The 26,170-nt window shown below is 38.9% G+C and overlaps 1 protein-coding gene and 1 pseudogene across 1 annotated transcript; one reads left to right on the top strand and one right to left on the bottom strand.

Annotated features, from left to right (window-relative positions):
- Positions 1-10,818: 10,818 nt before the first annotated feature.
- On the bottom strand, positions 10,819-12,245 carry LOC139716198 (cystathionine gamma-lyase pseudogene; annotated as a pseudogene).
- Positions 12,246-12,466: 221 nt separating this feature from the next.
- Positions 12,467-23,192, top strand: LOC139716243 (zinc finger HIT domain-containing protein 2-like). The gene is made up of 10 exons (XM_071627808.1): positions 12,467-12,561; positions 15,435-15,584; positions 17,396-17,538; positions 18,061-18,185; positions 18,816-18,979; positions 19,682-19,751; positions 20,253-20,345; positions 20,798-20,960; positions 21,905-22,048; positions 22,868-23,192. The coding sequence occupies exons 1-10, from the start codon at positions 12,467-12,469 to the stop codon at positions 22,978-22,980; spliced, it is 1,260 nt and encodes a 419-aa protein (XP_071483909.1). The 3' UTR covers positions 22,981-23,192.
- The last annotated feature ends 2,978 nt before the right edge of the window (positions 23,193-26,170 follow it).

The following is a 26,170-nucleotide window of genomic DNA, read 5'->3' as shown; positions in this document are numbered from 1 at the left end:
TTACATGTTTATCCGGGACCCCTTTTTTTTACAAGCTCTGCTTCTTTTCGGGTCCCAATCAATTCATTATTCTTAATGCTGTATCCTTTTGTAAAATGTCAAATGTTTAATGAATTGGTGTAATAAACTTGAACTTGAACTTGAAACTTGAAACTTGATATAGACAATTCAGTGTAGTGAAGTTTACCTCTTGCTGGAGGCAGAATTACGATCATCAACATGATTAAGCCAGTAAAAAAATGGAAAGAGTGCGTACTTAAAAATTGAGCAAACACAATTATTATGATTTTCCTCACACTTCACAAATCTATAGATATATCTTAAACTTCATTCTCCTTCAAGGATGTAAGATCGACAAATCTCACTTTGAGCAAATTAGTTTGACGGATAGTATTTTCTGTGACTGCTACGTTATCGACAGGGGGGAAATGGGAAATGACACACAATTATATGGCAGCGAGAGTAGGGCTATAACTAGAGCTACCGCGTTTTTCAAGCAATCATAAGCAGCGATCCATCAGCAGTTTGGTGGAATAAAGCACGTATTCTTTGTCCGATTTTTTTTTTCATCATCCAACAAGTCGTAGCTTTAACAACGCAAATATATAATGATGTACACCTGCATACATATAAGCCCGCACCCCTCACATTACACAGCGAAAGAAAGCCTAGCGGGTTGTTGATTATCAGGCCACACACTTCAATACAAATAAAAACATGCATGAAGAGAAATTGATATGAAAGTCAAGTGTTGTCTGTTCATATACCGTCAATGACAAATCACATGATATGATATTGCATGCATGTTAATCCTCCCCTCTCTATCGTAGCTCTTGCCGATGAGCTCAACCCAATTGTAGTCGAAAATTGCCGGAAGAAAGGTACTGACAGATGTGTTTACTACATCGACCCATCCGAATCAACGATTCAGCTGAAATGCTTAGTGATTGGTGTACGACCACCAGTGAACTTGACATGGACCGACACCCTCACTGGCGAGGTGCTTCCATCGGGGAAAATCAACAGGACGGTGGACAGGGAGACGGGGCTCGTAACTGTGTACAGAGATGCTCCAGTGAGTAAGAAGCAAGCTATAAGACAGTGGCGGATCCAGAGGGGGTGCACCGGGCGCGCGCGCCCTTTATTTTTTGTTAAAAGAAGAAAAAAAAAATGGGGGGAGGGGGAGCGCCCCCTCCCCTTTAATTTTGTAAAGGGGGGGGGGGGGGCTCTTTAATTTTGTAAAGGCACCTACCCTTTACGGAATTCCTGGATCCGCCCCTGTAACATTATCATCAACTTTACAGATCTGTGTGTTTGCATGTCCGTTTGTTGGAGTACTTACCCTGTCTTCTTAAATGACAGTGTGACATTTAACTCTCGCCCTTAAACTCATTTTATGCTATATCTTTTTTCAAATCCATTGTATATACCGCATACAACCCAAATTAATTGTTATAAAATAAGATTGATTTGCACAAGAATATACTTCACTTTAAGTATTTGAACAGTGGATATTCTTATCTTCACAATCCCCTATTTTTAATGAAGCAAATAATATAAAAAATGATCCATATTTCATCTTTATCAGCCATGATATATTTGAAGTGGGAACATCTTCCAACAATGTCCTGCTTTGGTATAGGTTAACTATTCCGACCATAATTGTCTTGAAATTTATTTTGCAGGTGTCTGGATCAGACATTGGTTATGAATGGATGTGCCAAGCAAATGGAGAAGCAGTTGGAGGGACGCTCAATTTAACCGTCTATCTGTTGAAAAAACCCCAAGGTAAAACCAAGTTACCTTGCATCAATTTTCAAAGTCAGCGTATGGCTTCCGCTTACTCGTTTCCCTCTGCCAATCATTTAATTGAAAAAAAAAATGTAGGATTACTCTTATTCATTTAGATGAAACATTACATGTGAGGCTTTGGAATTTTGTCAATGCTTTTATTTTATTGGCGGTGTTCTTTATCGCATTTTTAATATAAAGATCTTTATCATTATAACGATCTTTGCAATATTTCAAAAGCCTAGTTTAAGCCTACATGGTAACACATGCAAACTGCATTCCAAGAATTGCCGTGTTTCATGAAATTATTTGGATTCACTATAAATATGCCTACACTTCTATTCCAAACAGAAGAAGGTGTTCAGAGAATATACAGCTCAAATTTGCTCCTGTACCCAATTCAGATCACATGAGAGAGGTGCTTATGGTCCTCATTGAATTATCATGATTGCAAAAAAAAAAAAAAATGTCTTTTACAGTGAATTTCTCATAGGATAAAGTGTTCACTGACACTTTTAGGTTACTAATACCTCTGGAAAAAGAGAAGGTTTATAAAGTGATGACATTAAATGTATAAGAATATAGAGCACCATACCACCAGGTTATACCTGGTAGCAGTGGGGTGAAGATTCAAATTAGATTATGATGCTAATCATGATATTCAAGACGCCAGCACAATTTCAAAATAAAAACTGAAACAATAGCATTATTCGTGTTTGTAGGCTCCCTGGATTAAAATTAACATATTACATACTTATGGTAATTAGTACTACAAAGATTATGGCCCAAGGTTACTCAGTACCCAGGTTGCAACCGAATTTGATATACCTCTAGGATAATCTAAATAAAACATGAATCAGAATAGAACCTTAACATAAAAACTTCTCTGGGTCACGTGCATGTTGTATGGCACCACCTGCCTGACAGTTGCGCCTGTGCAAATTAGTTCATTTGCTCATTATGATAAGATACCTGTATTATCTGCAAACAGAAACTGGTGTTACAATGAATTTTTCTACATAGACAGTCTAAAAACTGACCTCTTTAAGGCCTTTATTTGATTACTCATTACATGTATTTGATATTTGTATGTCCTTTATCTCCTTCACTTTCTCTTCCTTCCGCGCCCATATAGAGCAGTCTGCAGAGTGGATTTGGAGCTACATAAATCATATCAATAATTATTATTGTCATTATTATCATTATTATCATTATCATAGAAATGTAACTTCAGCAGTTTCATTACCTACATTTTTTTAGGCTTTTCGACTTAAGATAAAGCAACATGTTGTGCATGATGATTATTGGGTGATTGTGCTAAATAGGTTGAAAAAAAAAAGGTTGAGCTAAATTGTTACTTTTATGCCCATTCTGAAGACGAATCGACAGAAAAACGATGTATCTTAACAATTTTTTTCATGACTGAAAAGCTGGACTGATACAAGATCCGAATTCCGCGGCGATTGCAGCGGCAACTATATTGACGGTGTTCGTCGTTGTGGTTATAGCTGCGGCGGTAATTGGCTGGTACATTGGTCGAGGTAAGTTTGGGACGATGACGGACAAGATACATGTGACTGCACCCAAGAAAGTCTGCCTCAGAAACCCCCCCCCCCCCCAAAAAAAAAAAAAAAAAAAAAAATCACCCACAAAGATAGAGGACATTTTCTTAATCGTTTAATGATAATGTAAAAGCAGATCTTTATACATGAATTACAACATAAGGCTTAATCTGTTAGTCTCGTTGGCATTGTTAGCTTACGATCAAACTCATGGACTGTATGATTCGTGGGCTGTATGATACGTGGGTGTCTAACTCGTGACGTAATTTTCTGGGCGAGAAACACATAAAACACTCACCTTTTTTCTCGTTGCAGAATCAATGATATGAACAGAGCCACCAAAGCACACTATTCATGAAACTAATCATAGACATCTATCTTTGTTAGCCAAGAGCCACCAGGCCACGGGTGTGAAAGTCGAACTTTGCCTTATAAATCGTGACAAATACAACTAATAAATGCTCTTTCGTTTTTATCATTATCCAAATTTTAGGTTCGCAGCAGGGAAAGAAACCGGAGGGCGAAGATAAAGCTGAAGATGTTGCTGTCCCATTGAAATCCAAGGAAACCGACGTAGGTAAGCCTCATCATCTTCCATAATATATTTTTGTCAACAGTTCTATTTTCCTCTTCTTTTGTAAGAACTTCAATTGTTCTTGTTTAAAGGGCATTCCAGGCACAAGTTATTAGTTTCAAGAAAACATGCCCAAATATTGTTCGGTTATTATCGTTTCAATATTTTGTTTTGTATACCCCGATTATCATACGTTATCCTCATCACTGTTTTTTTTTTAATCTTCAAAAGAACAGACCAAATAATCATATTTTACTTATATAAAAACTTATCAAACTTATCTATCTAAAAATGTATTTTCAAAGGCTTGTTTATTCATCTAAACAAAAAGTTGATATTATCATAAATATTGTTTCCATGTTTTGTTGAAGCAGTGGATCAAAGTTCCTTCAGATATCATGTATTCATGCAAGCGTTCTGTATATTGCTTCGTATTACTTTATATGGAAACAAAATCACTGGAATCTGAATTTGAGTACTGAACATGTTTATATCACACGTGTACCGTACTGTGAAAATATTTCAAAGAGTCTCAGGCCCAGAAGCATCACTTGAGATGGGCTGTCTGTTGGTTATGGGGGGGGGGGGGGGAATAGTCTGTCATTGCTCTGGTTAAGGGACCTTCACATTCATTTACCCATCTTGCTGTATCCGAACCCGGTATGGAAATAAAATACGGTGCAGAGTTATATTTCCAAGCTCATGTAATGGTGAAATAAAAAAGAAATTGAAGTAGAGCCTGCTAATGATTAGGCTTTATAAAATCAAGAATTGACGAGATATAAAACGATGAACACTTAAAGCCCACTCCACAGATATAAAATGTAGCGTTGCCATGCAGTCAATCGTACCGACTATTTCCTTTCAGCATGTTCAGCTCGGCAATCAGCGCCTCCAAAGTTTTCTCATCATCCGGTATATACTGCCATGATATTATTTCGGTCTTTACTTCCAATTTCAATTTAAAGTTTATAACGAACTCTTTTTCAATTTCGAACTTATGAACCCTATTTCATTTGAGGACTTACGTATCTTCGGAACAGCAAACCTCACTTCATTTTGGAAATTACATAACTTCGGAGAAATAAACTGTAATTATTCAGTAATGACCTTTCAGGTGCCACTCAGCACAACACCACTAGATTTATTAAGTACTCCAGTGTAACGGATTGTGTCCGCACATCAACCAACAGATGAAAATTTCTATAGTCGGACCCTATTATATCTAAAAATATATTCTTCAACACTAGTATAAAAAACAGGAAATAGCTTAATTTAGTCAGCTATTTCTCATCATTCATATTTTTTCCAATATGTAAAAGATTTAATCATTTAAATTCAGGACCCACGGATAACCCTAAATCCCACTTCAGAGAATCCCAAGAAAATACAGATTGACTCAACATCAGCTTAGATGTTAAAGAATCGTTGGAATTGAATTCTGAAACATATGTGAACAGAACAATAGTTTCATGGTCAAATCAGTGTTTTGCTCTAATAACTGTTGTCGTTAATTACAACGCAGAGCTAAGAAAAAAAATGATTTGAATCACAAAAGACATGCTCTCCATACGCACTCTTAGTCGCCTATATGAACCATCCTATCATAAGCTAACCTTGATAAAAGAAATATCATTATAAAAGGAACGAAATAAGTTTACGACTTTAAGTCAGTCCTTGCATAGAGATTATCATTTAAATACACTCGGAAACATCTCTTTCAAGTTACATTTGGCAGTTTAGCAAACTATAATATTTTCGAAAAAAGAAAGAAAGAAAGAAAACCTTTCCAAGATGTTTCTCTGTAATAAAGATGGAGTTTGTGTGTGTGTGTGTGTGTGTGTGTGTGTGTGTGTGTTTGTGTATTAAGGACCCATCGAAGATTGTCTTAACAATTTCAATGAACATTTTCATTAATGTTGGTCCTTTGTTCGTCTCATCAATCCATTTCAATCATCCAATATAAGCCTTTCTACAGATTATGTTTGTGATCACGATAAATCATCCTTGTTTCCCGCTCCTGTGCAATCTTAAGAACGCATATGATTTATGCCCCCATTCCACTTACTCCTTTGATCTCCAAAATGCAAACATTTTAGCGCCTCAATGAGTTCCGAAGAGTTGACAGGCTCATGAGACTCGCACGCAGAGCTCACTCAGGGTGATACCAAGAGATCCAGAACCCTGGGCATGGTGTCGACGTCGGTTGGAGAACGCAAATCTGACACACATCGGACTGATTCGGCATTTATATGACTGCCTATGCACTTATTCGACAGAGATTTGACTGGCGACCTGAAACAAGACGTACTATGGCGAATTAAGCATGTTAAAGGGACGGTATACAGTAGTGGTTGAGGTGCGTATGGGGATTCAGGTTTATAACATTCCTGAGTGAGATAATGACAAACCTCTTATGAAATATGAAAGAGCATGTAATTTTGAGAAGGATTCAATGTTTATTCGATGAAATATGTGTTTTATATGGGTGAGATATCAAAAAATTGATAATTATAAAAGGCGACAGGCCACGCCTTTTATTAGGATCTCTTTGTTTCACCTTGTTGTTAGATATCTCAGCCATTTCAATACACCAGTCCCCCAACATAGGTCGGATTCATCAGACTGCGATCCGATACACGTCGGTGGGTGGCCGGAAGCGATAAACTTTGCTTGCGATGAGTGACCGATGAGAGAGAAATCCTCTGTGAAATGGGGGTATTGCACTGTCCAGATGATTGACCAATACAAATTTGATTCATATGCAAAGATAGGATTCGGATAAGATGCACGTCACTCATGTCAGTAGGAGACCGGTATACATATAGAAAAAAAGAAGAAGAACAAACACCTTTGCTTCCGACGAGTGACCGAAGATCCAAAAGATCGATGAAAGGGAGGTGTAAGCCTATATCTTGTGGTCATGATGAAATAAGTTTAAACCTACTTGTAAAAAATATTTTTCATATCGTACATTAATATCCCCTTCAATTATGTTTTAAATCCCTCCTTTTACTGCGGAAACATTTCCAAACGCCGGGAAAATTGCCAAAGTAATACTGTTGTGTTTAAAAGTATGATCCTGCTTGGGTTACTATATGCCTATCTCTGTGCTTCCCATGTATTAGCCAAAATTCTCGAAATAGTAATATATTGTCTGTACTAATTTCTTTTCATCTGAACCCACACTATTGGTATTCAGGAAGGGATACTCTACTTAGTGTACCATAATGCAATCACGGGATGTAATCGCTCACACTTTGTCTAACAACACACATAATCGTTACGGTTTTCCTTGACTTAACGAAACCCGGAAGTGGCACCAGCTGTTGTCCCCTCTCTCTCCCCCCCCCCCCCCCCCCCCCCCCCCCCTTTACAGAATTCCGGGATCCGCCCCTGACATACACATAAAAAACTGTGCAGATATATCCCCAACACCTCAAACCCTTTAGGTAATCAATTTGCTTGGTTCCGTAAGCCAGGGCTCGACACTAAACGGTGGCCCGGACGCCCGGGTGGCCCGGTGGCCCAGGGCCATTAAAAATGCACGTTGGGCCACCAAAATTTCAGAAATGAAGAATTTGGTGGCCAGATCGGGCCACCAAAAAAGGTCGGATGTTTGCCTTTGGGCCACCAAGAATGAAAATTAGTGTGGAGCCCTGCGTAAGCGTAATTTAATTTGTTGTTTTATATTACAATTATAGCTTTGTAGGACTTTGTATATGGTTTTAGTTCTGGCGTCAGAAAAGTGTTCGATGTGTTAGTCATTTTTCTCTGCCCGTATAGAGATAGCTACTTGTACCTCTTATAGTGATTGTTTTGAGGGGAATTCATATTACGACTGTTCAAAGTCTGCTTTTAAAAGCTCCCCCTCCATTTTCAACATAGGGTTCATCATTATGCATTTTAATAGCACCTACATTTTAATAATAGATCTGCATATTGTATCTGCATGTTTTCAGGAATATTTCATTGTATATACTATTATGTGTTTTGTAAGAAGCGAATAAAGAATACAATGTATAATAATAATATCTGTTTTCCTCTTCATTTATTGTGTTGATGTTACATTTCCGTGAATATGAGATATGTTAGATATTGTTTATTCTTTCTTCATGCTATGTTTAGGTACACTGACACTCTTAATTTGTAGAAAATGAAAAATAAATGAATTGAAATGAAAAATAACTGCGTCGCTGATGTATGACATTATTGTCGGTTCATAATACACGGCCGGCATGTCAATGTGTATCATTTGCTGTTCCGGCGTAGTGCATAACCATTATGTTACTGTATGCCATGTTGCTGTATTTGTTTTTGTTTTTTGTCTGTTGTTTCGTTTTTCTTTTTTTTTTTTTACTTTGGTGCCCAAAGTAACTACAAAATTTCAGTATATAAAATTATTATTAAGTAGTAGGCACAAGGCTCTTTCAATCAATCACTTTCTAGAGGAAATTATCCAAAGTATTAATATAACATTAGATACACACATTCAAATTTACGGCAACCAGTTGCAGAAAAACACACGCACACACACAAAAAACAACAACAACAACAACAAAAAACCGCCGTGACCCCTGGCCAGCCCACTCTGTCCTCTCAGCAGGCTAGTTCTAGTTTGCAGGCACAAACCCTTGTTGGTCGTATGTAGGAGTCTGCATGCGCCAAGACTAATACACGCACCACTACACTGCAGCCTCTCCAAACAAGGGAGAAGCTTCAACACAGGGCCTATGGGACAGTGCCAAAGTGGTGCATGTAGTAGTCTTGGCGCAGACTCCTTCTTCTTCTGTAGAAGTGCATCCTTCATAGTTGAAGATCAGTGCACTGCAGAGTGGTGTGCATGCCATCATGGCAATTATGTGTTTTATCACATCATCTCGACAAAGATTGGGAAATGAAAATACAAAAGTTTGTAATGGGAAACTGCTTCCCATCCCAAAATAATAGCCTTCAACCAAAGTAGTAGCCCCTGCTTTAAACATAAGATTGGTTCTCCAGTATCTTCATTTCATTATGAATTTCATCCCCATCCCACTTTATACATGTGCCAAAATGGATTAAAATACTTAGATAAACTGCAATAAAACCTGACAAAACAATACCTAAAGAATTAAACTGACGGTACTAGCATAATTGTGCAATTCAATGAAATCTATCAAAGTGCATACTACTATCTAATGTACTGGAATGCATACAACACTAATTTTCTTCTTGCACACACTGCATATTATTTCATAACATTACAGCAAAGTATTTCTATATGAGCTCATTGTGCAAGGAGAGTCAGTATAAGTTTCCAACCAACTGACAAGATTGGAAATAGTCTCAAATTCTTCCCAGAAGTCTTTCAGTTTGATATCCATTATCTCTTCTAAAATCAGTTTTCATTAGACTTCTCATAGCTGATCTCAATAGATTTAGCAGCTGACTGGTCGATTAATGGATCACTATTTAAAACTGAATGGCCCTCTTAAAACATCACATGTTTAATTCCCTCCCCCCTCCCCCAGTTTCCACAAAGAAAAAACAAACACACAAAAAAAGTTCCCCCTCCCCAAGAAAAAAACAACAACACACATAATAAATGTCTACAAAGAGGTTGATACCTAAGATTGTGATGTCACTTCAACCCAGAGAAGCCAGAGATTGGTTACCATTACCTTAGAAAGTCATGCCCTAGCGATTGATATTGGTCTCTTTCAGTCTATAGAGGGAATGCCACCTTAAAATGATTATCCTGAATATGTCACTTCCCTCTGTATGACAAAGAGACCGAAGGCTGAATGTGTTAGTCTTAATACAAATAAGTTTAGTTTTTTTTTAAGTTTAGTTTCAGTTTATTCAAACCAAATCAAACATAACAAAAGTACAAGACATATAACTGCAATTCAATAGAGCATCTCTTGGATATATGGCAGTTGACTTTTACATGGTAGAGATAATTACAAATCGAAAGTTTGTGTAAGGCCTACCCATCCAAAAGAAATTCTCTGACTCAAGAATGCTATGGTGGCATTAAAGGAAGAAAATTCCAATATTTTTCCCTGATGAAGTATCAAATTTCCATGATAATTATTTCAACTCTTTTCCAGTTTCACATCCAATTTTCATCCAGTTTCATCCAATGGATGTTGTTTTGATATGCAACAAAATATATCAGAGTCTTTAATACTGACTACTTTCGATTTTTGGGCCAATCAAAATTCCCTGACTTTTCCCCGATTTGAGGTATTTTTATCACATTCCCTGACTTTTTTTCTGACTGGAAAAACAGTACAATAATTTTCCCTGATTTCCCTGATATCCCTGATGGGCTGGGAACCCTGAACAGGGTGCTTTGGAGTATTTCCAGAACTATTAGGATTTATGTGGGAAAATTGCACAGCTCCTAATAAGATCTCAAAATACTGCACATACTCTTTGAAATACAACTGTAAAATTCTCTTTCTATTTTTGCCCTTTGATTTTAATGTACTGTGTGCATTCCTAGTCCACTCTAATTCTTCACAATTTTGAATGTGATCATTCACACCTAGGTATATCAAAGCTCAAAAAATGTGTAGTACCATGTGAATTCACAGTTCTATGCAGAGTCTATAACCCCTCCCCATCATCATAGATTACCAGATACATTGTATCTCATACATTAGAAATGCAGATCTTGAAAAGACCAACAAGATAATGTGTTCAAAATTGGAGATAGAGAGAAGAATTCTAAATATATTAAAGATCAGTATGTGTAATGCTTTAAAGATAAGTATTTCAAGTTTTCTTTCTTTACAAAGAGCCATGTTTGTACAATTTGTACTATGAAACAAGGGTTATTCTAATAGAAATTTATTACACTCCTTTTAATTCTATGTTGAAAATGAAACAGAAGAAGACTCAATCAGCATGACATCTGTAGGCATCTTCTAGGCGAGACCACATCCTCACAGCTCGTGGTTTTGATCTGATATCCATCTCCTATTCGGGGACCGCAAGCTTGAGAGCCTGTTCCAAGTCCTGGATGAGATCCTCGACGTCCTCCAAACCCACAGAGAGTCGGATGAGACTGTTGTCGATGCCCAGCTCTTTACGCTGCTCAGGAGGCACTGACGCATGCGTCATGACACCAGGCAGCTCGGCCAGACTCTCGTAACCCCCGAGGCTCTCAGCCAATGTGAAGACTTTTTAAAAGGCTCTTGAGGAAGACCTTGGAGTTCTCGAGGTCGCCCTTGAGGTAGAATGTCACCATGCCTCCAAAGCCCTTCATTTGCCTCTTAAAGACCTCATACTGTGGATGACTGGGAAGACCTGGATATATGACCTTTCTGACCCGAGGATTGCTCTCCAGGGCCTTAGCAACGGCAAGGCCATTCTTGTAGTGCTGCTTCATTCTGACGTGAAGCGTCTTCAGACCACGGTTGACCAGGAAACAGTCAAATGGTGATGGTACACTGCCACCAGCATACAACTGGAAATGGAGTTTCTTGAAGATGTCTTCATCGTTGCAGGCATCCAATCCCATGACGACATCTGAGTGGCCATTCATGTATTTGGTGGCAGAGTACAGGACAATGTCCGCCCCGTGGTCCAAAGGCCTTTGGAAGTAGGATGAACTGAACGTGTTGTCAGTTACCACAGCAACTCCCGGCTGTCGGTGGGCGATGTCACTGACCGCCTTGATGTCCACCACCTTCAAGGTTGGATTAGTCGGTGTCTCCAGCCAAACAATCTTCGTGTTTGGCCGCATAGCTGCTGCTACCCGCTCAGGGTACCGGGCATCGACAAACGTGGTCTCGACGCCAAACTTTGAGAGGATTTTCTGGAAGTAGCGGTTGGTGCCCCCGTAGATGTCGTCCATACTGATGAGGTGGTCACCAGCTTGCATCAGGTGACAGATCCCCATGGTAGCACCGAGGCCAGAGCTGAAGGCTAATGCATGTTTGGCTCCCTCGATGGCGGCAACACACGACTCCAGGCAGGTCCGTGTTGGGTTTCCCCCGCGGCTGTACTCGTATCCCCCCGGCATAACTCCTGGCGAATCCTGCTTGAACGTGGTCGAGAGGGATATCGGCGGGACGACGGCTCGAGAGTTCCACTGCTCGGGCTCCTGTCCGGCGTGGATAGCGGCAGTGCCGAAGCCAGGAAACGGCACGAAGTTATCCACGTCGTTTGATCCATTTTCCTCGGAGGTTCTTTGTCGCTTTGATGCCATGGTTTCTCACTTTTCAGGAATGTGACAAAGGATGTGATAAATTCAGTTATGTTAGTCCCGACTAGTAGCTCTGCGTTAGTCCACACCAGGAAGAAATTAAAACCCGGTTAGTTGCCGTATTTTGTTTAGATCTGGTCCTTTACGACCAACAAGGGTTTGTGCCTGCAAACTAGGCTAGTTCGGTGATACCACTGATGGAGATCAGTGGGGGATACAGTCAGTCCGCAGCGCTGGCTAATCCCGTCTATTTTATCCAGCACGTATCCCCCACAGAACTCTTACAGCACACACCGTATCCCCCGTACGTTATCCGTCGCTGAGGGCGACATTTCAAATATGGCAGCCCCCTTTGATGAAAGGAATACGTTCTCTGTCGAGCAATTACTGGGTCAACTCGACACTTTCGAGCAGTCAATTGGCGTCTGTAAACTGTAAGTTACATTTTATCTTCATTTGATAAAGGAAATCATGTTAAAGATACATGATGGAATAAGAAAGAGTGAGAAAGTGATGCTCAAATATAACGAGACTACTGCGACGCGACTTCTTCAGTCCCATGGGCCTGATTTGGTGTAAGTGCGATAGTATTATTGGAAAGCAGCAACAGTAGTACGCGCGCGCGCGCCCGTGACCCCCCATAACCTGTCCCATCCTAATGGCATTCTGCTGGGCACATCTTTCTTATTATTGAAATGTATTTATTGAATAACAACCCATGCAGCCCGCAGGCTGAAATGCGGACATCTTACCGTTAAGCATCAACATGAATACATTTCTTGAATTGCATCCGTTCATTCTGTTCTGCCAGGAACACGATAATCTGTGAACCCATTTCTTTTGGTAATCATGTAGAAATGCACACCTACCGTTCGCTTCGCCGTTTGTCAATAAAATTTTGTGCAGCTATTGGAGATGCTAAATTGAACCATACGAGAGAGTTTTCATGGAATTAGAAAGCCGAAGAGGTAAGAAAAATGAGAAATTGGAGTCGAAAAGTACGTCGGTCGCGAACATAGTCTCCGATGTAAGCAGTGCACCGATTTCGCTGAGAACGATGTCAACGATTATAATCGATTCTTGTAGTCTCTAATTAGCCGCTTGAACTTGACTCGTGCAATACGTGTAGCCCCTATTTTCTTTTTCGTATTTTTTTAGTTAGCTCACCTGAGTCGAAGGTCCAAGCGAGCTATTGTGATAGTTCTTTGTTTTCATTGCCACTATCATAATTATCACTTTTCAAATTATTGATACAGATTATTCATACCAGGATTTAGACATCGATCCTTTCTCTAAATATTGTGGCAAGTATTGATTTTATCATGACAAAAGTTGATAATAATAACTTCATTTGAATAGTGTTGAAGGGAATAGAATGAGGTTGAACATGAAGGAAAAGTGGAAGAAAAAGGTTAGGCTATTTATTACGGTATTAGGAGGGAGAGAGAAAGAGAAAAGAAGATGAGAAGGAAGTTGAATTCAAAGGGGATTTGTTTCTAGTTATCTACATAATTTATAGGCCTAATTTAAATAATAAATTAATGAGAATAGTATTACAAAAAGTGCATGTTATGTTATACAATCATGTATTAACGTTAATATTGTGGACTTGTCATAAAGTGCTCATTTTACCTAAAAAGAAACAGAATATTGAAATTGAAATAGTAATGTGTTTTTAATTGATAGGTTCAACTTATACAGTAGTAGAAAGTAATTGTCTTTATGATAGTATTTACTTTTCCCATTTCATTTTTTAAAATTATGTATACAAAAACTGCAACCCCAGTATTTGCTTTTGTTTTGTAGTAAAAATCTATTTTATTGTGCAATATTCACGATGGATAATTCCAATTTTTTCATATATCTTTTACTGACATTTTGTACACATATTATCTGTCCATCATTTAGTCAGCAAAAATGTTGACAGATATACAGTCACACGCAGGAGAAAATTAACTAAAACGATAAAAAAACAGACGCATCGAGATCACTTTCTTCCACATTTTACTGTCGAGCCGACGTAATTATTGTGGTTAAACACCAAACAAGCGGCTGTATCACAGACTACTACGATCGATTATCATCGTTATATCGCTCTTCCACATAATCGATCATCCATCATGCTACGCTGACACAGCCGTCGATCGGCGTACTTTTGAGTCAAAATTAGCTACTTTTCTTCTGTAATTGACTATGAAATTTCATGAAACCGTCAGATATGGTCCATCTTGACATTTCTGAAAGCTACAAGAAGTTTTCATTAACAAATTAAGGAAGGAAATGGTAGATGTGCATGGTGTGCATTTCTACATGATTACCTTTCTTTTAACTAATTGTGAGGTTGTGAAATCTAAATAGATACTTTCCCTTTGACTGCTAGTAGTGACCTGCCCATTATCAGGTTTGGTACAATTTTGTAGGTGATGGTTACAGGTATAGAATGCAATGTCTAACCGTTAAAGGTATTAGCCCAAATTTGCAAACCCATGAAAATCAAAACTGCATAAAACAGGTCCAATATGACTTCAAGTACAAGTTATAACAGTAACATAACTCACCTGTTGCTCTTTGTCTATACCATTCGATAAAAGAGAGAAAATCATCATTTTAAAATCAATTTTCAAACCGGGTCAACCCGACCCAAAATCGACGAGCGCGGGCTAGCTACGTACATGTAACTTACACATGTATCGCATGCATGTAGTACGTACGTGGACCGGAGCTAGCGAGCGTTATACGCATGCATACGGTGCATTTTCATTTATTTTTATGAAAGTAATGGACTAATTGGAACGAAATTTTGCACAGGTGTTACTGCAGTCATACCCAAACTCCATGCTAACTATGAGACCAATTGCTGCAGGTTTACAAATGTGGGCTAATACAAATGTACCTTTAATATAGCAAGTGAAAGATTAAATGAGCATTGTGTGCTATCTGCATCAGTTTCCATCACTCTCATACTCCTTTTCTTTACTGGTTAATCCATAAATAGTGAGTGTCTGACTCGATGAAAACAGCGAAAGCAAAAGGCATGTCAATTCATTGTATCTTCAGAGGTTTTAAACCTGTTTTTTTTTACATAAACATTATTATCATTGCTTTTTTATTATGTAGCTGCTGAAGGCAGGTTGTTGTTGTACACAGTTTGTTCATAAGGCAGGTCTGACTTTATCGCAAGTCAGCTGTACATATGGCTAAGTAATACAGGTTGGTCAGTAAGGCAGATGTAATCATCTGTTAGTCAGTTTTCTTATGGGCAAATGTTTTGTCCATGTAACCTTACATCATCCCATTTTCATTTCAGATGCCTTAGAGCGAGGGCGTCCTACACATGTCCCCGCTGCAATGTCTCCTATTGCTCTCTGTCTTGCTACAAGGGTGAGAAGCATTCTGAGTGCTCCGAGTCCTTCTACAAACAAAACTTCATTCAGGCTTTGAAGGAGACAAAAGGAAGGTATTGTACATTTATGAAGAGTTTGATCACAAAATGGACTAAGCGTCATTTTTAAAAATTTTGAACTAAGTCCATCATCTAGTAAAACAAATTCAAACCTTTTCCAGTGATATCTCACTTGGAGCATAGCAAGGAATGTTCTGGAAGATATGAAGAAAGAATTTCATATTTCTCACTATTTTCTTTATTATTAGCAGGTTTAATTACATAAAGTTCAAATTGACAAGAATGGAGTTAAAGATGATAAAAAGTTTTGGTACCTCAAAAGTTTCCCTGAATTTCCTTGTCTTAGTTTGTGTTTCACGTTAAAGTACGTTGTCTGTGAGAATTACTCGCCCCAAAGTGCTCTCATGTCTTAGTAATCATGCAATAATGGTTTCGTACCAGAGCCGTCGCCGTACAGCGTCGATAAATATTGTACGAAACGACTGACTGCGACCAGCAGCGTGCAGCCCATTGTACGCATACATGTAGCTAACTGCGACCAGCAGCCCCATACGCATAGCGTAATGGGGCTTCGCATTGTAGCATTCAGGATTATGACAGAATGATAGTCCCTTTCTTTTCGAATTGATGGCTGAATGTGACTCGGTCGAGAGGACCTTGGGAGAGCTACATACACTGACTACTACGGCCAGCGCATGCGCACACAAACATCTTATCCGTTGATGGCTTTGAAATTTGTGCGCATGTGATGTGTTCGCATGCACTGGCTGTAGTATTCAGTGTATGTACATTGTAACTCTCCCAAGGTCCTCTCGGCCGAGTCACATTCAGTCATCAATTCGAACAGAAAGGGACTATAGGCAGAACCAAACGTTGCCTGAAGCCTGTTTTCAATACTTCACCTTAATTGGTAAGTCTTCAAATTGAAAAATTTTTGGGATTTTAAGTTAACATTTATCCTGCGATACTAAATCTGCCATGATCCTGAATGCTACAATGCGAAGCCCGATTACGCTATGGGTATGGGACTGCTGGTCACTATGCGTATGGGGCTGCTGGTCGCAATTAATTGCATGATTACTAAGACATGAGAGCACTTTGGGGCGAGTAAGTCTCACTGTGTTAGTTATATGAAAGGTACTTTAACCTGAAACACAAACTAAGACAAGGAAATTCAAGGAAACTTTAGAGGTACCAAAACTTTTTATTATCTTTAAGTCATTTTGCAAACAAACTCATGGTAAGCTAATGTTCACTAAACGTTTACTGTTGCCTATAAAATCAATATTTCTCATCTCAATATTAACCTGTACTGAATTCATTTAAGGAGAATAATTTGTATCCTTTTCATCAAATTACAGAAATGTTGTAATAACTTTGATATTGTAGCTCCTGTTTAGAGAAAATCAGGAATTAATGTTGCTGTGTTATTGACCAAAAGCATACATGATTTTTTTTTTTCTGTGTACAAACGAATGGGAGGGTTATAAGGTGATGACATCATCACCTCATCTAGTCTCTAACCCAGTTACATGAAGTTTCTCTGTTTTTTACAAATCCAATCACATCCAATTCAAAAGACAACCTCTTCCATTTTGTGTGTTTGATTTTACATCATTCGAAAGTTAATCTGAACTTTTTGGGCATCAATACAGTCAACTTTGCTTACATCAAATGTATTTGGACTGAAGCAATAGCTCCGACCTAGAGAAAATTTGACTTCTGAGGGATTAAAATTGATAGAGCACAGAGAGAAGAGGGCTTGAAAAGATCTGTGACTTAGGCCATCGTTTCGACTTGTGGGAGATTGACTTCAGCAAGCTGGACTGTACTTCAGATTTGGGATTTGCTTTGTATTCCATCAGCCACAAAGACAAGGAGCGAGTCTTGGAGATGCTGAGGCGACTTGAGATGGAGGAACCCACAGTTGACAGTGATGATGAAGATGAGGAGGTGCAGAATGGACAGGTGGAAAGCCTAGAGAGAAGGCTAGCTGGACTTGACCTTGGTAATAACAATGTACTGCCATTCTTTGACATTACGGTATGCCATCAGTAGCCCAACCCCAGGTTTTCCCTTTACCTGTATTCCATCATCTTTGTAACTTATTCCCCAAAATGCTTGCATTGAATATGTAGCTTGACTTTCATAATATGCATATCTGTCAATAATTATTGTGTGTCAGTAGCTTACTTTTTTCTTTGTTATGTCTATTAGCAAAAATTAATTTCTAGTTAGGAGCTTAAAAATAAACAAACCAATCAACACACCCCAAACCTCTGAGAATCATGGAACAAATGTTGACTCAAAGTGAGTGCTCATATAAAATTGATGTACAAGCAGTAGAGTGTTAATTATAGTAGACAAAGATTTTACTCTGGAAATGAATACCGGTATATTCAAGCGGATTAGAAGCCTAGAATGTGCTGAACGGCCTCTCTTTATCACCAACATAGCATACATATAATATGATTATTACAGACAAGAGGGCTTACAGAAAGTTAACTGACGCTCTCCCTCATGTTTTCAGACAAGGAACCAGAGAAGGTGTGGGACAAGCTGACCCCAGAGGAGCGGAGAGAATTTGACGAGGTCCTCCGAGGTGGAGGGATAGGAGCCATGTTGGAAGAGTGGGATCCCTGGTGGACCAATCATGTGAGTGAACCTCCATTGAAGAAATCAATGGAATATTCACTATTCTGATTCTGTAAAATCAGTGGGGAATCCAGAGTGGGGCGCACAGGGCTTGTGATCCCTCTTTTTTTTTTTTTCTTTTTTGGTTAAAACAAAAGAAATAAAAAGAAAAAAAAGGGGGAGGGGTGGCGTGCACCCCCCTTTAATTTCGTAAAGGCGCCTCTCCTTAGCGGAATGCCTTGATCCACCCCTGGTAAATTTACTCTAGATTTAGCAAAGACATATTGCTGATAATGTCCAGGCTTTGTTGGCTCACTTCTCATGTGAGGCTGATTTTCCTTGGTCAAAATTAAATTTGGACTAGGGAAAAATTGTAACAACAATCGTAACAGTCCTGACACATTTAAAGCTATTATGAATATCAATTATATATCTAGTCATATCCGTAGTGTATTTATACAATATCAAACCAGATTACAGAGATAAGAGTAAACAGTACAGCATGAATAATAAGGTATAGAATAGTATTATAGTGTATGTACGTAATTCAACCTGGACATCCAGTGATTACATATTTTGTGCTTTTTACTTGTATGTTTGATATCTTTGGTATTTTGTGTATTTCATTATTTTCTCTGACAAATCAAACAGGATCGTGAGCTAATAAGTGAGTTGAGAAGCGCATCAGAAGCAGAGAAAAGGCCCAAAGTTCCAGTTGGCCAGCCACCAAAAACGTTAGACTCCATCCCCAGCCTTTCTGAGTTGATCAAGACGCGGCCCTCTCCTCTGGTGGCATTCAACCTCGTCAATATCCTGTATCCTTTTCAATGAGGTGCTGACATGTTTATTTCCATGTGAATAATCGTCCTGCAGTTAACCCAGTGAGGACGAGTCCCTAGTATACTCGGACAAGGGCTATGGGAAATGTGTGTTGTTGCAAAATCAGCCCGTCCTAAAGGGGTTAAAAGAGCAAACAATCATTTTATTGCTAATACTGGTTACGGTGAGTATATGGCAGAAATTTGAGTAGTATGTGCTTCCTGATTAAATCCACTATAGCATATATAGAGCATGAATCAACTGAAAACAGAAGTTGAAAACAAAGGAACTTAAATTCCAGAATGCTGCCAGAGTCTTAGGAAAATTGACTCTGGTTATTCTGTCTAAACTTCAATTTGGCAAAGTTTGTGAAAAACTGGGCATAATATTCTCAGATAAATAAAAAAAACCTGGTAGATCTGAACTCTGTTCATCCCTCAGGATTTGTAAACATTGCATGGTACAGGTAATTCAAATCTTTATTTAGTTATCAATAGGATAATTTGGTAAGTCTGTGATGCAGGATGGTTAGGATAATATGCTGAAAGCACAATCTTTGTGGCCACAAAATGTCAGACAAGGTTTGCAATTATCAATTGTTGAGAGATGTCAATGAGCAGTAGACTCCATCTGCATTCTCTAGTCACTGTCAAAATCAACTACCTATTACTTTCTTTGACCCCATGTCTTCCCATCAGATATTGCTATGCATTTGTTGCAGTGCTGTACAACGGCTCACACATGGAGATTCCCTTGCATGCAATACAGGTGAGGAAAAAAGTATTGTACGATTGCAGTCCACATCTGTGGAGAAGCATAGACAATTCTTTCTTAGAGTTCAACTCCAGTTGGCCTGAATGAAAGGAGTAAAATCATTTGAAATCATTGGGAAAGTTTTTCTATTAAAAAATTCCTATTTTAAATTTTTAGGCTGACAAAATTGAAAGTTTCCATTTTTTTCACTGAAATATGGTATTGGTCATGACAGTATGGACTTGTAAACTACAGCTGTAGTTTAATTGATGATGTCATGAACCAACGATTTGACAATTACACACAAAATGTCCACACAATTATTTTTGGTCAACAATTTGTTTACTACAACCTTTTCTCCGCTTCTAGTGTGCATTGCTAGGTTACAGCAACACAGCATAATTCTCCATGTTTTATCACCACTACAAGTGTGTACCCTTTCATTGTCGATTACATTGTATGTCTATCTTTGTGAAATTCTACAAATAATCATGTTGTCTTTGTGTTATATTACAGAGCTTTCTAGAGATCTGTTCTGTCATCAGTGCTAAGGCTAGCTTTTCCTGCACAGAAGATGCCATTGAGAGTGCAATCCACACAATTACGCAGGTGAGCTGACTAGTCTCTAATCAAGCCTATTGTCACTGTTTTCTTTATGTGATCGGGAAATATTACTTCTGCAATGTCATTATCAACTGAATTTTGAAGGGGATTTGAAGTTAGCATGTGGCCAGTTGGTTAGTCAGCAAATGATTGTGGAGCAAATTGCTTGCAAAGTTTCAAGCGATTCAAATGGGCTTTGATACACATAACGCCTCGGAAGTTTTAATAGGCAAGACATGTGCACCTGTAAAGTACCCCAGGTTATGAGCAAGAGATCAGGATAATTGAATCCTGGTGATTACAATATGACTCCAATTGGCAACTTTCAAGTCATATCATTTGATCTCTGGATGAACGAGTGTTTACTATTCTTTGTTCTTGTACTGCCCTGAGGAAAATTATGAGAGCAGGGTCAAAGACTCCAATATGAAACCCTCTCTTTCTCTCTCTTTCCTCAGCTCAAGAGTCTACCAAGTGAGAGGATGCGGCTCGTTGCCGTGGTGAAGGATGTTGTGCACATCCTGCTGGGGAAGAGTCGCTCCTCTCCTGCTGTCTATGTGGAGGCTGCCCTCTCTGACCTGCATGAACTTCTGAAACGGAGCAGAGCAATCTACAAGAAATGTAAGTACAGCTGTATTCAAAGTCATAAAATTCTTCCATCGAGATTTTTTCTATTGCAACTTATTGACAAATTGCCTGACATTGATGTAAGTAAGCACTGAATTGATCAGTAATTTGATAGTTATCATGATAAAGAAATCATGGGCATATGTACTCGAGCAGGATTTGAATACACAACCTCCTGATGTAGGGCAATGTGTCTGTCATCTGCATTATGCATCTTGACGTAAGAATTTCATAAATTTGAATTATGCAGTGCCCAGTGCATGCTATAAGGATTAGAACCAGCAGTTCCTATCCGGTGGAAGCTCAATGATAAAGTGTAGATGACGACTGTCCCAAGCTCAGGCGGTCGTAGGTTTGAATCACATTTGAGTACGTATGCCCATGATTGCTTTTGTCATGGCTACTACTAAAACACTGATGAATTCAGTGCTTATTTACGTCATTGTATCGCAAAAAGTCAATCAGTTGAAATGTAAGCTAATGTTTCACCATGTCGCTGATTCCATAGAGATGAATGTTCAGAATATTTCAGCCTGTGGTGCCTATGCGTATGCAGAACACCAAAAAGATGATCACAGACTTAAAGAACGCACAAATTCTAGAGTGGAAGTGACTATGAAATCATATCATACACAAGGTATATAGACCGTTAGTTTGTTTTCATTATTTTTTGCCTATTTTTTTTTCTTCCCCTGGCTCTTTCTTCTTCTCTTTCCACTCCTCCCCATGCCCTATATTCTTCCTTTGCTTTTCCCATTTTCTTTTTTTTCTCTTTTGTAACACTAATAGAAGACTAACTGTGAAGTGTCAAAAAATAAGCCCCGAGTGCTCTATTAGAAAGTTATAAAAAGAGCAAACGTGCTAACAAGAAAGCAGCATGCTTTTTCGTCATTATGATGTTTATTTGTCTGACTGCAATTCTTCTTTCATATTTGCAGATCCTGAGTCCAAACAGCAAAGCATCAGCAAGTCAAAGTCAGCAGTATTTCAGGCCAAGAAGAAGGTCCTCTTTTATCTAGCATGGACAAGAGAAAACCCTGGTGTCTTGAAGGACAGGGCAGCTGATGTCAAACTACTCCACAGTAAGAGAGTGTTGATGATAAGAATGGCGGTGGTGATGATGGTGATGAAAGTAATGGTGATGTTGATGATAATGGTGATGATGATGGTGATGATGATGGTGATGATGATGGTGGTGGTGATGATAATGGTGGTGGTGATGATGGTGATGATGGTGATGAAAGTGATGGTGATGTTGATAATGGTGATGATGGTAATGATGATGATGGTGATGATGGTGGTGGTGATGAAAGTGATGGTGATGATAATGGTGATGATGATGATGATAGTGGTAATGGGGTTTACGATGATGGTGATGATCATGATGCTGATGGTGGTGGTAGTGGTTATGATGTCAATGAGATGATACTTTATAGTAATGAAAATATGTGAATAGGTACCAAAATGTCACTAAGATTTAAAGATATATTTTCTTCTGCTAAATATTAAGCTTTCTTCTAGCCAACTTTAATTTTTTATGCTGGTATATTCAAAAGTAAGGACGAGAGGGCACCAGAGAGCATCTGTAAACCTGGAGCTTCCATGGCCCACTTGAGGGCCCTGAAGGCCATATAGTGATGTGTGTTACATGCATACATGTTATAACTTGTATAGCATATTTGTATGATCCAAGCTTTGCTATAGGTCCAGACAGGAGAATCTTTAGTTTGAGAGCTACTCTGGATTGGAGTATCTGATCATCTTTCTCTATGATATACAAAACAAAATACATTGTATGTGTATATTTTGCATTGTAATGTGTTTGTTTGTATCTGTTCCCACAACATCCTCCCCAATGTAAATGTACAAGAAATCATGTTTTTGTATTGACTTTGTTCCAGGGTCTATGGAATTGGATCTAATCAGGCACTCTCAGGTCAAGACACTGGTAGAGAAAAATCTGCCCAAAGTGAAAGAGAACTCATCACAGAAGCTTATTGAAGAACTGGATTGAGTGAGGACTGACACTTAGAATGTGATTCGGCATCATGGGATGAATGGCGAAGGGATGGATTCACAGGGAATGAATGGAGAAGGGATGGATTCAAACAGGATGAATGGCGAAGGGATGGATTCAAACGGGATGAATGGAGAAGGGATGGATTCAAACTGGATGAATGGAGAAGGGATGGATTCAAACGGGATGAATGGAGAAGGGATGGATTCACAGGGAATGAATGGAGAAGGGATGGATTCAAACAGGATGAATGGAGAAGGGATGGATTCAAATGGGATGAATGGAAAAGGGATGGATTCAAACGGGATGAATGGAGAAGGGATGGATTCACAGGGAATGAATGGAGAAGGGATGGATTCAAACAGGATGAATGGAGAAGGGATGGATTCAAACGGGATGAATGGCGAAGGGATGGATTCAAACGGGATGAATGGAGAAGGGATGGATTCAAACGGAATGAATGGAGAAGGGATGGATTCAAACAGGATGAATGGCGAAGGGATGGATTCACAGGGAATGAATGGAGAAGGGATGGATTCAAACAGGATGAATGGAGAAGGGATGGATTCAAACGGAATGAATGGAGAAGGGATGGATTCAAACGGGATGAATGGAGAAGGGATGGATTCAAACAGGATGAATGGCGAAGGGATGGATTCAAACGGGATGAATGGAGAAGGGATGGATTCACACGGGATGAATAGAGAAGGGATGGATTCAAACGTTGGATTTCCGACAAAACTAGGGCCTTTTTACTCAAGAAAACTTAGAACAGAAAGTGAAAGTTTGAAACTGCTTTACATCGGGTTTAACAGACCTGGGACTCAAGAGGGCGCTGTTGTGTAGCTTGATGATCACAGCCATTATCATGAAAGCTTACTACATGTACTGTAAAAGTGGATATCAAGCAAGTGATTTTTCACGTTTGGCTGGGCAGGATGAATTTGGCATGTTTTTCTTCCGTGGTATCAGGACATTAACTACTGGAACATGCATGGTATGCAATGATATTCACATAGGCTTTTATTTTCGGGCCATCTTCTGGTTGAGTAAAATGCATGAAAATTTCCACTTTTACTGTATGTGGAGTTGACTGCTAATAAAAATAGATCACACACTAGCTAGCAGGCATACTTTGTCTTCAGAGGATTCGTATGTGATAATGAGGCACCAGCCAGGAACAGTGGTTGAATCAGGAAACGAATTGAGGTTGATATTATTTTTACTGTTTTGAACAACTCACCGTATGAGTTTATTGGATTACTTAGACATGCAAAACATGGCAGATGCATTTTTAGTGTGGGTCCATGCAACATCGCCAGCTCTGAGCCTGGGTTCCCCCTTACAGGTAAAACTACATGTATGTTCATGAACTTAGTGATTTTCACCAGCATTAGAGAAGACTGACCATATAAAAGTGGCTGAACATGTGTAAGGCATCACATTGTGTTGTGAGCTTTTCTCATTTCCCCTCAAAAAAATGCAGTAGCTCTCAATTGAACAGATATAGCAATACAGTATCTATCGTTTCATGAGAATTTGATATACGGATGAAGATCATTAAAGTGCAAATGAGAAATAAAGAATTATTATCATGCATAGGATGAAGATGAAATCCTACAACTTTGTGTAGTTTTAGTTTAATTTGCTTGTTTGTTTGTTTTTTCCAAGAGTGGTCTGCTACAAAGACATACAACTGTATTTTGAATACCAGGGCCTGTTTCATAAAACTTGTTATCTGTGACAAGTATGTTGTGATAGTTGTTTTAAGCGACTTAAATCCTTGCATCTGACTGGCTGAGAGCAGTTATTTGCTATAGAAATGTGGTACAAATGTAGTTGTCACTGATAACAATTTTTTTTAAATGGGACTCAGAGGCACTACATGTACCATTGAAGTTTGGCTCAAATAAACACAATCATGAATCAACAATCACAACACATCACATAATATGTATCTATACTTACTCAAGCATCACCAAGCCACATCACGTCTGCTCAAACACTCTTCTGGCACACATCACACAGTACAGCTGTCTCACAAAATCAATCAAAAGAAAAAAATGAAGTCAAAAGGAGCCTGGGCTTTTGCTCCTAGTAGAATCTTTGTCAGAGGCACATTGACAAACATGTAGGGACACACACAACAAGTACAGCCTGAAGAGGATTAGGGGACACAGAACAATGAAAACAAAAGGAATAGGTAAGAAGTCAAAGGTAGGGAGTCAAACAGGTAAGTGGGGGATTACAGCAAAGGAAAAAAAAAAAAAGAACTGAGAAAGGATATAGAATACACCAAATCACAGAGTAATATCTTCATTCAAATTTTAATACATTTCTTTCAATGTTTGAGGGCAAACCTGTCTTTGCACTTCAAACTTCACAAAGATTGCAAAGAAAAGACTCACAATCCAAAGAGCTGGGTTTTGGAGCTCACAAGCACAGAACCTAGTGGTCTCACTACAGAAAGATCAGGTGTAGTTGCTTCTAAATGCCGGAGTAGAGTATCAGAATCAGAATCACTTGACAGGAATGAGAGCTATCCACTGTCTTCTGTAAACATCTTGAGCAACATGTTTAGACTAACACCCCAGCATTGTATACAAGTTAATATCACTTTTTATTGTTATGTACACTGGACATCACTTACTTAAGAGCTTTACCTAAACTTATGTACTAACAAATCGTTGATGATGGAAACTTTGGTAAAGATTTGTCATCATGTTTAAATGGGCAATAAAGTAGAAATAATTTGAAAGAGGTCCAACTACATTGTATTAAGCGATTTGCCGTCAGTATTATGCATTGGCACTCACAATATACAACGTATGTGGGAAAACGCACCCACATGTTTCTTGGGGCTGTCATAGCATTGATATCATTGCTCTCTATTTACAAAGTCACATAATCTTGCATCGGAGGGGTGGAAGGAGCGAAACAGGGAACATTTCATAGCTTGTTTACCCCCCCCCCCCCCTGACGTACTACAACTTCTGTACGCGAATCCAACTCTGCAAACTGCTGGTGGACAGATGATCTACGTAATAGATTGACAATCACAGCAAGTCTAACTTATCAAACAGTACCAACTTGCATAAAGTAAGTGCTCAGTAGACAAATGTCTGTGCTGCTGATGCAATTACAAAGTGTGGTTGGAGGTCAAATCCTTGAAAAGAATTCTTTAACT

Source organism: Diadema antillarum, unplaced genomic scaffold, assembly GCF_040938485.1.
Source record: "Diadema antillarum isolate AM-2024a unplaced genomic scaffold, OU_Dant_1.0 scf00000063, whole genome shotgun sequence".
Lineage (NCBI taxonomy): Eukaryota > Metazoa > Echinodermata > Echinoidea > Diadematoida > Diadematidae > Diadema > Diadema antillarum.
This window is presented reverse-complemented; position numbering and strand designations above follow the sequence as displayed.